This window comes from Mycteria americana, chromosome 7 (genome assembly GCF_035582795.1).
Source record: "Mycteria americana isolate JAX WOST 10 ecotype Jacksonville Zoo and Gardens chromosome 7, USCA_MyAme_1.0, whole genome shotgun sequence".
NCBI lineage: Eukaryota > Metazoa > Chordata > Aves > Ciconiiformes > Ciconiidae > Mycteria > Mycteria americana.
The window spans coordinates 38,159,348-38,171,737 of NC_134371.1; the positions used below are offsets into that span (position 1 = coordinate 38,159,348).

The 12,390-nt window shown below is 41.5% G+C and overlaps 1 protein-coding gene across 4 annotated transcripts in view; it reads right to left on the reverse strand.

Moving 5' to 3' along the window:
- The window catches only part of COP1 (COP1 E3 ubiquitin ligase), a 131,842-nt gene that overhangs the window by 72,384 nt on the left and 47,068 nt on the right, over positions 1–12,390 (reverse strand). For all 4 annotated transcript variants that reach the window (XR_012776504.1, XM_075507895.1, XM_075507894.1 and 1 more), the window contains exon 12: positions 2,479–2,622. Coding sequence is in view for 3 of the 4 variants with exons in the window: in XM_075507895.1 (XP_075364010.1) it covers positions 2,479–2,622 (144 nt within the window). In the remaining variant the exon portion in view is untranslated. The remainder of the gene's footprint in view (positions 1–2,478; positions 2,623–12,390) is intronic.

The following is a 12,390-nucleotide window of genomic DNA, read 5'->3' on the forward strand; positions in this document are numbered from 1 at the left end:
GGCCAGACATGAGTCCTCACAAATGCTGTCACCTGTCTGCTTTTATAAAAGTCCATCAGAGCTGCTGCTCCTCCGAAAGCTGAGTCACTCGAATAACCACTAACAATTTATGTTCCGGCATCATCACTCTGAATAAGGTTAACCAGGACCAATTTAGGGTGATCGTCCCATGACATGTCTCTGGAAAGCCAAAGTGCCTGCTGACAGACAGTTCTGGTGCCGCCCGAGGACGGAAGGGACATTATAAGCTGTGCCAGTGTCACATGCCAGCTTCAGCAGAAGAGACATGTCACCAAATCCCGTCTGTACACAGACCCCTGCATCTCTACTGGGAAGAGAGGTACCACCCATGTGCCACAGCAGAAATAGTTTGTCTTTGGTATCAGAAAGGGCACTAGCAGGTAAAGTAAGCCTCTGAAAGAAGCTGCACCTCCACCCAAATTAAGATCAAGAGCTTTAAGCCAAGGCTTTACAAAAAGCAGGCTCCACTTGTTTATTTTTTTATTATAATATGGGCATATTTGCAGCATATTGCAATATTCCATAATGAAATTACAGCCTTCATATATAACTTCTCCCTCAAGCTACACCACTTCAGAACAGAAGTTATTATGCTGCTCGACACTGTGCCAGCGAGCCCCAGCACCAGTGACTGGCAGCACAGCTAATGGATACGGCAAGGATGCATTTGACTGACAGCCTAACTTTATTTGTCAAAACCAAAAGCATCTACATGCTGAAGGAAGGCTGATATAATGTGGAAGTGCCAATGGGAGAAAAGAAATGCATTTCTTCAGAGGAATGAGAGAAACTAGGGCAAGGAAATGAAAGAAGAGGATCCTGTCCACCTCTGCTGAGGCACAGTGTCAGAGAACAATGTATTTAGCATCACCATATATATATATGCATATATAATGTATATATGCATGAAACCTGAGAAAGAAGAAATCCTAAATGCAAGCAGTATCTTGTCTGGAGCACAAAGCTGACAAGAGTAACATCACTGAAGGCATTATTGTGGCTCTCCTCACTGGCAGCTGCCAGAGAAGGGAGAACAAACAACTTCCTAATGCCTGGCAGGATCATCAGGGTAGATCCCTGTCAAATTTGAAGTAGCAAGTTTGGAAGTTGCCTCAGACAGACCAAGAAATACCAAACACACATTGCTTTTCCCCTTCTAATTAAGGCAAAAGGTATTAATCAACTGCTAGATGGTTCTCCTATTATTCTGCTCTTCTCCCCAGAATAATGAAGCTGAACAGTGTGAACTCTGCTATGACTCAGGCAAAAATGCTCAACGTTTCACAAGTCCAGCAAAACACAAGCTCCATAATCAGTATGGCTTATCAATACAAATCCCTCCCAGACTGTTTTAACCCATCTTGAAAGCCAGTCCTAGGGTCAGTTGCATTTACATCTTTTCCTTCATAAAATAGTGTTACACAATTCCTGAGAACAATCAGCATGAGTGATACAGGAGTGATTGATCTATCTTAAGAAATGTTATCAACTACAAAACTAAGTGTAACTTTTACATTATCAAGTAGGCTTGCAAACATTATTAAGCTTGTTGCACAACATTTTGTTTTCATGGAAGCTGGACTGTTATATAAATTTATTACTTACACTTTTGTGGGCGCTTTACTGTTTTTAAAATGTAGAGTACCAAATAAAACCAAATGAGTTCAACAGAGATGCTGGAGACTTGTATTATAATACTGAATTGGTTTGATTGCCTGTATTATTTACTTTTGAGCTGTAACAATTTTTGAATTAGGATTTTCAAGTTATGTTAGCCGGATTCTTTCAATTGAAGTTCTGACATGGTGGTCTATATTTCTTTGGTTTAAGTCATCTAAAAAGATAAAAAAATAGGTCGACAGTAGTGATAGCAGCACAGAAGCAAAAATCAAGCAAGGCCTTTTCCCAAGAGCTTGATATTATGAAGCCCAGCAGAACAGTACTTCAGGCAGACAAAATCCATAGGCAGAAGGTACAAATGAGGCATATTTCCTGAGGACTAGCAGCCTCTCAGCAGAATGGAAAGGATCTGGTTGATGAAGAGAAGACAGCATGAAGGAATTGGTGGCTATTGTGAAGAACTGAGCACAGAAGTTACCTTGAGACAAGCTAAGACTTTACCTGGAGCATATCTACTACTCTGCTTTTACTCTCCTTTTAACTGAGTAGGTATCCAACAGCGTTTGCAAGGAAGGCAAAAGCAGTTCACTACCCTACGTCCCTTTCTCCTCCAGATATGTGGGCCTGCTATTACCTTGGATGAGCTCGGCATACACAAGTAACAGTGCTTGTGCCACCTGATCCCACCCAGAGTTCAAAGCAAGCTTCTCCATCAGCTCCTGCTTTCCTCCTTTCCCCTCCCATTCCCACAATGGATAAAGAAAGCAAAACAGTTACTGCACACAAACAAGCAAATGGAAAAGGCCCTCCGAGTTCAAATGCAAAGTCAACACCTACCTGATTTTGGAATTACAGGTCATTTCATTCTCAGGGTAGTGAATATCCACCGCATCCTGAATGACTGTACCATACTCATAGACTTTAATCTTCTTTGTCACCCCAGCAATGGCAAAGTAGTCACAGTCTCGGTCGAACTCAATACTGAGGAACAAAAGCATAGGTTGAGAACTGTGTAACATAACACATGTACTTACCAGCAGGGTATTTTACCACCTAAACATCTTGGTATGGCAGAGCTGAGAATCACAATTTGCAGTTAGCAAATACCCTATTCAGAACACCTTGGTCAGGTCTGGCACACACACCAACAGCATGGAGTTCTTGCTCTCAGGCACCATTTTCTAATCCCCTCCAAACACACCCACAACTCCATTTACTGAAACAGACTCTTTGTGGTAGCATAATCTCCCTCCTGCAGCCAGGATCTTTGTTCAGATGCTCTAGAGGTTTTCCAGTTCAGCTACACCATCTACATTGTGCGGTACCCAAATGTCAAAGCTGACAGCTCACCCTGGAAACGGGCTTAACATTCAGCTGTATGCTCTACAATCAACGTGCTACGGGATGACTGCCCAGTGATTTCTCTGCTGCATCCCTTAGTTCCTTATATACAGCAGCTTGGTGAACTTTAAGTGTTGATGCAGAGCAAACCAGTATTTGTGGAAAAACACCTTCTAAATTCCCTGAGTAACAACAGAGGGTCGAAATATATATCATCAGTACTGTAAAAACCATGCACGCTATGACTTCCACTTAGGGTTGCTCATGGAAACTGAGGCACCTTTTTTCTTGTACTACAGGGCAAGTTTGTAATAGATATCATTGAAGTCAGAAGTAAAAGCAGTCACCTTATAACAAAGCTAAGCTGCAAATGAGAAAAGCCTGAGGTTGTACATGAAATACATCTGAGGCAAAGGCAAGCAGCAGGTTATAAACAGCTAATGTCATTGCTACCTTTGCAGCTTGGAAGGGCTTGAGAGAAAACTATCAGACTCTTAGTAACCAGGGAAGTAAGCCTGCTTCCTCGAAGGAGCTCCTGCCTGCCTGCAGCCCATGTCACTGCAGGCAGGGCACGGTGAATGTGCACATATACCTTCTTTCAGGAGCATCAGCTTCAGCGAGACAAAAAGTTTGCTACTCCTCCCAGAAAGGGCTTGGGGGGTAGCATTTGCCCCAAGTCTCCAGGTTGGTATGGTCAGTAACCAGCTCTCCTCAAATCTCTTGACTAAGCAAGCAATCTACCACTTTGGGAGGTCTCTTTTGGGGTTCTTCCACTCGGTAATTCATTTCAATCTCTGCTGTCCCTATCCCTTTTTTTAAAAGCCGCAGCACTTGTGAACCAGGCAGCAAGTCCTGAATGGCAGCAGAGAAAACTGAGTTTACACTGATCAGGTTTCACGTTCACATAGCTTGAAAAATCCTGAGAGCAGGAGTATTTAAGGTACCTTTCTACAATTAGAAAGCATTAAACCAATTACAAGAAGAGAGAGGGCTCTTTAGGCTGTCCCCATAGCTGTAACAGCTAGAGTTTTCTACCCCTCAACATAGCTGAGAAGTTGAAGGCACTGCAATGCTTTCAAGGGAAGATAAATTTAAATGCCAGAGTTTAAATCCCTGTAAAGGAGATATCATCAAGTTATTTTTAAACTAAAAAAGAGAAAGGATCATTGATATGCAGTTTGACAGTATAAAATAATTCAATGAAACAGCTTGCAGCTTGGCCTTGTAACTCAGGCACCTAAAATTCTCCAAAGCAGTGGCAGGAGATGGTCCCACTCATGACTGCTTGCTTGCTAGAGGAGAAACAAGCCAGTTGGGTCAAGCCTGCAAAATCACAAGCCTCCAAAAGGCAAAGAAAAGGAACATGCTTATGGTTGGGGAATGAAGCAAGTAAGCATGCATCTATTTAAATAAAATGGGAGAGGGAAAGAAGTCATCTAAGCAGCTAGACTGCTCTCCCCCAGCCCCAGATCTACCCTAGTCTAATCACTTTTTATACAAACAGGACAAAAGCACCATTCAGGCCTGCCTTGTCTTGTTAGCTCACCCTATTCTGTGGAAGAATTTTATAAATCGAAAGCCTCTATAATGATACAATGGATTTACTTGTACCATAATCTTAATTGAACCGCTGTCTCAGCTCCTGCTCACTGCCCTGTGGATTCAGGTAAAGTGCAACTAAACTGATGGCAGCGATTCATCTACTTGGATTCAATTTATACCCTTAGCGTTCTGCTGCTGAAGAAAAAAAAAGTTATGTATTACAATGTCTGGTAAAAAGCCAAGTTATTAGAACAGAATAGAACCTCTCACCTGGGGTGGGTTTGCTTCTCTAGCATTAATTTTTTTTTTTTTTTAAATAGAGACATGCTGTAGACGTAACAAATGAGTATTTCAATACATCTATAAAAGTTAACACACCATTAAAAAAACTGATAAAAAGCATCAACCAATGAAATTGATTGTCAGACCTGTAACCTTCAAACAGCAAAGACACTGCAGGGAGAAAACGGATGCAGAAATAAACCATCATCTGTACAGATGTTTGTTGGCTGTAAGATGTACAGATGTTTTGTTGGCTTGTGTGTTGGGCAAACCCAACACAGCAAGCCAACGCACACTTGCACCTTGGCCTCCATCGTCTATACACAGTCCTGGTAAAACAAGCGTTCTCACTTTCTGCCAGTTGGCTTTTAGTAAGCTATTTACAAAGAAAAATATGAACAATCTAAGTAGCTAATCAAGTGGATTATTATAAAACTATTCCCAATATTTGCAAAGCTCTGCTTCCCCCTGGACTAATCAGGATTAGGACAAACAGCTCACTTGCATAGCAACAGTTATTTTCATGCTTTTTCCTACAAGTCTTCTAAATGCATTTAGTATTAAGCAAGGCTTATTTGCATTTAACTAGCTCAGTGGTATTCCTGTCACTTACTGCTTGAAGTATTTGTTTCAATGTAAGCACTTGCTTATGCACAAGCTTGTCTATATGAAAATTTGCAAGAGAACTTAGTTTTATTTTGTCAAAAGACACAACAGGGCCAGCTCTGAAGAAAAACAACATTCTGGTTTGCAGGTGATACATTTCTACAGTCAAAGTGAGTTAGTCATTAGCACAATGAGCACATGCAATAGAGTAATAGGAAATACTTCATCCTTTTTGTCAAAAAGGCCATCAAGACAAGAGATAAACCAGCTAGACAACAGCACCCACTTCACATGTGGCGAGAGGCACGGAGCCACCAGCAAGCCAAAGCAGCACATAAAACGTGCGTGCAATGGCTATTAACATCCTGCTAAAATAAGAGCAATGTGTTTTGGTAGCACTGTTTTAGTAGACTTAACATGGGACTGACAATGAATGTTTTCACCATCTCAGAGGGCAGATGGAGCACCAACTGTCTCTGTGTGCTACAAACCTACCTCAGTCCTAGCATGAAGCAACATCCTCTAGAGATGGGAGACCAGTTCAGATATTTTCATTTTTTTAAGGAAGCACTGGAGGTAAGCCATATTTTAGATCATTTGAACATCCAGTAAAGTTCCCTTTTGGACTAGCAGTGGTCCTTGCTCCTCAAAGATGCGCATGTTAGAAACAATCGGCAATTGTTCCTTTTTTTTTTTTTTAACCTACTTTTAAACTCCACATTTTCTGACCAATAAAGACTAGCTGAATTTTTATAAGGAATCTTTTGGGGACACAAAAACTCCTGGATATTTGAAAAATATTTATAAATGTGCAACAGAATTTACATATAAAAATCAAATTGAAAGGAACTGATTGTTTTGTTCTAGGGAAAATAGAAGACACATCTCTAGTTCCCAAGTCACTGTTTTCTTTTTCATAAGAAGTTAATGACCAGTGTCCTATGGAAATACCACTGAGAGCTGCTAGAAAGTAGACACATTCTCAAGGGTTCTGGTTGCTCTGCTGCTTATCTTTATTCCCAGTCTGTGAGATTATAAATCAATTGCTTTATTTAATGCTAAAACCTGCGACCTTGGAGAGCACTTGTAGCTAACAAATGGAATTATGAAATAAATTGCTTCTGAAACATGTCTGGAAGCTTGGCTTGGTGTTGAGGGTAGATCAGTGGGGAAACAGTAAAGCATGAGTATTTACCAGTTCTGCCATTGTATAAAGCCTTGCTATATTCACATCCTGATGGTGCACGCAGTTGTTCTCCACACTCCAGGAGGACACACTGGAGTTAGAGAATGCATACAGATGGGCAACTAAATTGATTAAAGGAATGGAGCAGCTGCCTTACCATAAGGGCTACGAACAAGGCAACAGCAAGACTGGTGTTCAACAAATCACTCCACACTAGAACTAGGAGGCACTCACCAGAAGATTGATTTGGGACAGATGAGAGTTTCCCCCCTCCCAGTCACACTTTAAAAAACACACACACACATTCCAGGTACTTACTCCTGCAAGACATGACAGCGGCAAAGTGAACCTGACAACAGTAATCCATGAACTGGTCCATACCAGATATTAACAGAAATATAGATATACCCTTTAGTATCCCCGATGTAATTATTGTGGATGCTGGGAGGCCACAAGAAGACAACTCTACAGGCAGTGACCAGGTTCGCATGCTCTGTGGTCTTCCTGCAGGGATAGCATGGGGCTAGGTGCCCTTCAAACTGACCCCTGGGGCAGCTCACACTGTACTCGAAATTGCAGTTTGAAATGCCTCGGGGGTCAGACTGGAGGGGCACCTACCCCAGTAAGTTTCTGTGAAAAATGGGTACCTGCTATATCTACTCCTTCAAATCAGGAGAAGGGGGGGTTGCCATCTATCTGCATTTGTCTTTAACTGCATCGCTAGTTACAATTGAAGGTCTGCAGCCAACTGCTCCTCTCCCCCTTCCATACACACACTCTACAATTCCTATTATAATCATAACTGCCTCAGCTGTGACTTGGTAACAAGATCTGTGACCATAGGAGTTGCCATTTCCACAAAGTAGATCAACTCAGTCCCTCTCATGGGACTATATATGAATATATATTTTTCTCCCTGAATGTACCAAAGCCTTTCAATTCTACTTCTACCTAATACAGTGCTGTATCTATTTCCATACCTCTAACCCCAACTCCTATCACGCCATGGCCCCATATTTAATTGCAACAAGGACATACTGTTATCAGTTTTGGGGGGCTTAATTGGTGGGAGGAAGGAGAGATAACAGCAGCTTTTGCTCTTCACTTACATTTCCTTGAAGTCTTTCTCACTTTGTGCTTCCGCTCCCTGGCCTCCGAGGGATAGTGACCTCCTGTCACTTCTAATAATCCCAAGTCCCACTGTCTTATAGCCTGCTTGCCTATTTCCAATGCCCATTTTGAGGCATTGAAGTCAAAGATTAGAAATTTAGGTTACAATCCAACACCATGACCACCACTGCAGACTGTTCAGCACCTGGGACCAATACAGAAATTGGTATTAATATCACATACCTGCAAGACTTTTTACAGCAGACTGATATTTTAAGGCAAAGTAATTAGTGTCACTAAGCATGCACTAGCATACTAATTTGTAGTTTTTAAAAACAAAGCTATATTCAGGAAGCTGCTATTACAGCACTTGGATTTTGTGCTCCATCAGCTCAAAGTCTATATTTTGTCACATATAAAAAACAAAGGCTACCGAGACAAAGCATATGAATTTTCAGTATCAAAAGACTGTTTTGCTAAAGCTGTGAGTGGATGAAAATAATTTTTTTTTTTAATAAAGCAACAGTTGCATTAGTTACTCCTTACTCCAAAGCACCACCTACGTAAGGTCACTGCTGCTCTTCTGAAGTCCTTAACCTGTGCCACAGGGACAAGGATAGACCACTACTGGTTGAATATATTCCCTGATTCAAACCCCTGTGCTGCTAAATGTTTTCCAAAATATAAACTGAGCAAGCATACCACAATCCCAGACAGGTTGCTACAATCGCTACCCAGGAAGGACTACTTAAAGAAAAACGCTTTGATTGTCTAGACTTCTATATGGATAGATAAACTAATTGTATAAACGAGACTCCACTTAAATGAATCCTGTCGGAGAGCAAACATCATCCCTAAGAATCACATTAATTTGGGTTAGATTTGACCCCCAGATTACCAGAAAATTGTCAGATTTGTCCTCTAATCAAGGTAAAGTTGTCTTGGCTGCTATAATTATGGCCTCTCAATGGATCAGATTAAAGTCTAATGGAAGTCTAATGAAAACTGTGGGACAGAAGACCCCAAGCTGTTTCAGTTTGATCCCATCCCTTGGAGTTGTTTGGGATATTCCAGCTCCAGGTTCAGCAGCACCAGCTGCTGTTGAATGCACCTTGGGTACCCTCCCCCCTGCCATCACACCTCTTCCAGGCTTCAAACATCTGATGGGAATATGCTCCCCCTAAACAAATCTGTTTGAAGCACAAAAAGACAACACTAGGAAGTCAGCTCTGTGTGTTGATTAGCTTCCCCCCCCCCCCCCCCCCCAGCTGGAAAACAGACAGGGAAGGGTGTTATAACAGTTCAAAGCCTGCACTGCACAGAAGAACAGTCACTGCACAGAAGAACAGTCCTCAGCTCCGGTTTCCCTTGGGAAGACATTATTGCACCAGTCATGCTGCAGTCACACTTTCAGCTTCTTTCTTGCAGCCACAGTAGCCTAGAGTTTTATTTTGCTCCATTTGAAGAAAGGCATAAAAAGGTACCATGTTGACAAAGTAATGTCATTAGACCTAGTTCCAGGCCCACTTCATGCTGACAAAAGTCCTTTTAAGTGTAATGAAATACCATCAGTTCTAACAGAGACCACTTAGCGATACTCTCATTCCACAAAGAGCTTGTTTAAAGGAGAATATTAAATCTGAATTGAGGAGGTTTGGTGGGCTTAGTTCCATCTCACAGCTCTGAAATCAAAACCAACAGAGCTACTTTCATGCTTTGTCATCGCTAGATAAAACAGAGTCATTCTTTTTTTAAACCCAATGAGAGAATATACTATGCTACAAGAGATTAATTATGCTTCCTGCAACAGCTCAACTTTTAGAGCCAGGATCCCCTCTACTTTGGGGTGGAAGTAAGGGGAAATGACCCTGAACCTAATCTCTAAATACAACCCAAAATCTCCCAGGAAGCCATACCAGACTTCCAGCCTTTTGTCTGTAAGACTCTATAGCTAGAGACATCCTGTTCTACTGCGTAAGTTTGTTTTCATACGCGTATTCAGGGAAACCTGGCTTAATTAGCACGAATTATGAGAAAACCTATAGGGAACTACTGAATTTTGCAAGCAACCAAACATAAAGCATATTGATAAAAAGCCACTTTACTGCTAGGCAATGCTCTTCTGCATGCTGAAGAGAAGACGACAGCAGTCCCAGGGTTTATATGCCAGATACACAGAAGTACAGTGAGCCAAAGCCGTTGCAAACAACTACCATGCAAGTTAGTGAGGATTAGATTCAGTTTTTCCACAAACACCATTTTAAATAAGGTGGAGCAGGGAAATATTAACTAAAAATGCCAACAGTTAAACACAGAATGTTTCTTACAACACTATTTAAAATTAAAGCCAAATTATCAGTCTCCCTGCCGTAATATTTTGGGTAACCTATCTATATTTGAAAACCAGGATCTGCCATTTCTCCCAACTGGGCTGATACACAGTAGGCTACAAACAGCTCTGACAGTAGCAGGAGCACAGCCTCAATGTTACAAAATACTAAGGTGGAAGAGGTTTTAAGTCTCCAAACATACTCAGCTGCCTTCTTTCTCCATTCAAGCTTGGGAAACATTTCCAGAAAGGAAGGCAGCAGCCTCAGCCGAAGCTGTATAAGGAGCAGGTTTGAGGTAGGAAACCCTCCGCCACGATGAGTTGCAAGGTTGTCGGCACAGCAGTACCATCTTACCAGGATTACGCCATTAAGTAGGAAGGAACTCAATCAGTTGTGATACACATGGAAGTACTTTCTAAATAAGGCCATTCAAAAGCTTGCAAACTTGTTTTCAAGCCACTACATTTATTACTATACTAACAAGGATTTTGTTTCCTCAAAATTGAGCAGGGCAGCTGCTGACGGGGAAACAAATACATCTGAAAGAGCTCAGCACAGGAAACCTCCATCAATACTGGGACAGTAAACAATGCAGTCTGCCAACAGGCTCCAATTCATGATTCCATGATTCCTCCATGATTTGGCTGCAGCAGCTGAAGACATTTCTGTCTCCAGATGACCACATTGCCAGAGGTCCCATTTCTCAGAACAAATCACTGTCCAGCCCAGTGCCCCAGTACACAGCCTGCCATATTATTAACTCAAGCCTCTGAATTTGCCCGACACCACCATCAGCTCTTCTGCCAGACACCCCGCAGCAGAGCACCAGGAGGGACAGCTGGAGACAGTAACCTCTTTAGACACCTCAGCTCAATCCAACAGGCACCGCGAGTCAGGGGCACCAGCCTTCATAAATATCAAGTCCACACACTGCAGATGAGCCATCTCGAGGAGCCAAAGAATAGGCTGGAGCAATTAACTCCGACGGTCCTGCTGCTGGGCAATGATGGAACGAGGTTAAAACGAGGTTAAAACGCCAGTTGAAGCATTGTTCATCCAACTGTCAAATCTGTTTCAGGAGATTGTTTTGATAGCTTTTTGAATCTTTTTTTGGTCATTATTTTGTATGCTATCCTTAAGCTATTCTTTAGAAAAAATAAAGGTACTTATGAATACCTCTAGTTTCATGCAGTCTCATATACAGAAACTTGATCTGACTTCCACCTTCATTGGCACAAGTGTATACACACACTTGTATATAATCCTGTAAGAACATAAGTGTCACTTCACAACTTATTCTATAAAACATCTATGCAGCATATAAATCCCAAACATCTGTCTTAGTCTGTATTTATTAATACATACAATATTAATAATCATTGACTCAAGACTTCTCCAGGCTGAGCTGCTTGTAAGGTTCTGAGAACTGTTTAAGCCCATACCATACATCTTCACATGCCTTAACACACCACATCAATATATTTTTTTTCAACTACCTACCATTTAACAGACTAACTCCTCTAGTTCACAAGGAAGGAACAAAAAAAAAATCCAAAGGCATGCTAATGCTTTTCAGATAATGACCTCCTAGCAAATTCAGGCATTTGCAACAAATATGGCTAGAGAATTAAAAGAACACTGTAATAAGCTACAGAAATTCATGTTCTATTAATAATAGGTTTGTTTCTTCAAGCAGACACAAAAATTCACTGTATCAACACTCAACACTGGAAGAAAGCTACAAAATTGGGGGGGAATTAAGGGAAATCTGTCTTTGCCTTTTACCAACACCATCAGCATGGAAGTTCTGCATATAAGATGCTGTGAAACCACAGCTTTCATGGCTTGCAAGTCCAATTCCTGAGGCCAAGACACAGCACTACTGCCTGATGATGGCCATTATTACATGAATATCAGGAGGAACAGAAGAGCAGCTACCTGCAGCCTCCCAGAAAAGATTTGTCCTGATCAATCAAGAGGGGGTGGATGCAATGATAACAACACAACTTCCACATGCTACCATCCTCCTCCCCTAAATATTAATCTCTCAGAGGACATTGACACTACAGCATCCGTTTTTAATTTTTGTGCTTTTACGAAGCTTCTTTTCAAAAAAGCCCAGTCTCATTCCAATAACAATCCTGTTTAAATTAACCCCCATTTTTAAGTCGGGGATCCCCAATTACGTAGGAAGTTAATTTCGCTTTGCACTATACGTGGCAAATCCATGCAAGGACTTCGCTTCTCCTTAAAACCTAAGGCCAGAGGAAGATACTCAGCAGAAAGTCAGGGACAGAACCTCAAGTTTCTAACAAGCTGATCATGTACCTTTATCACAAGACTACGGTCCCC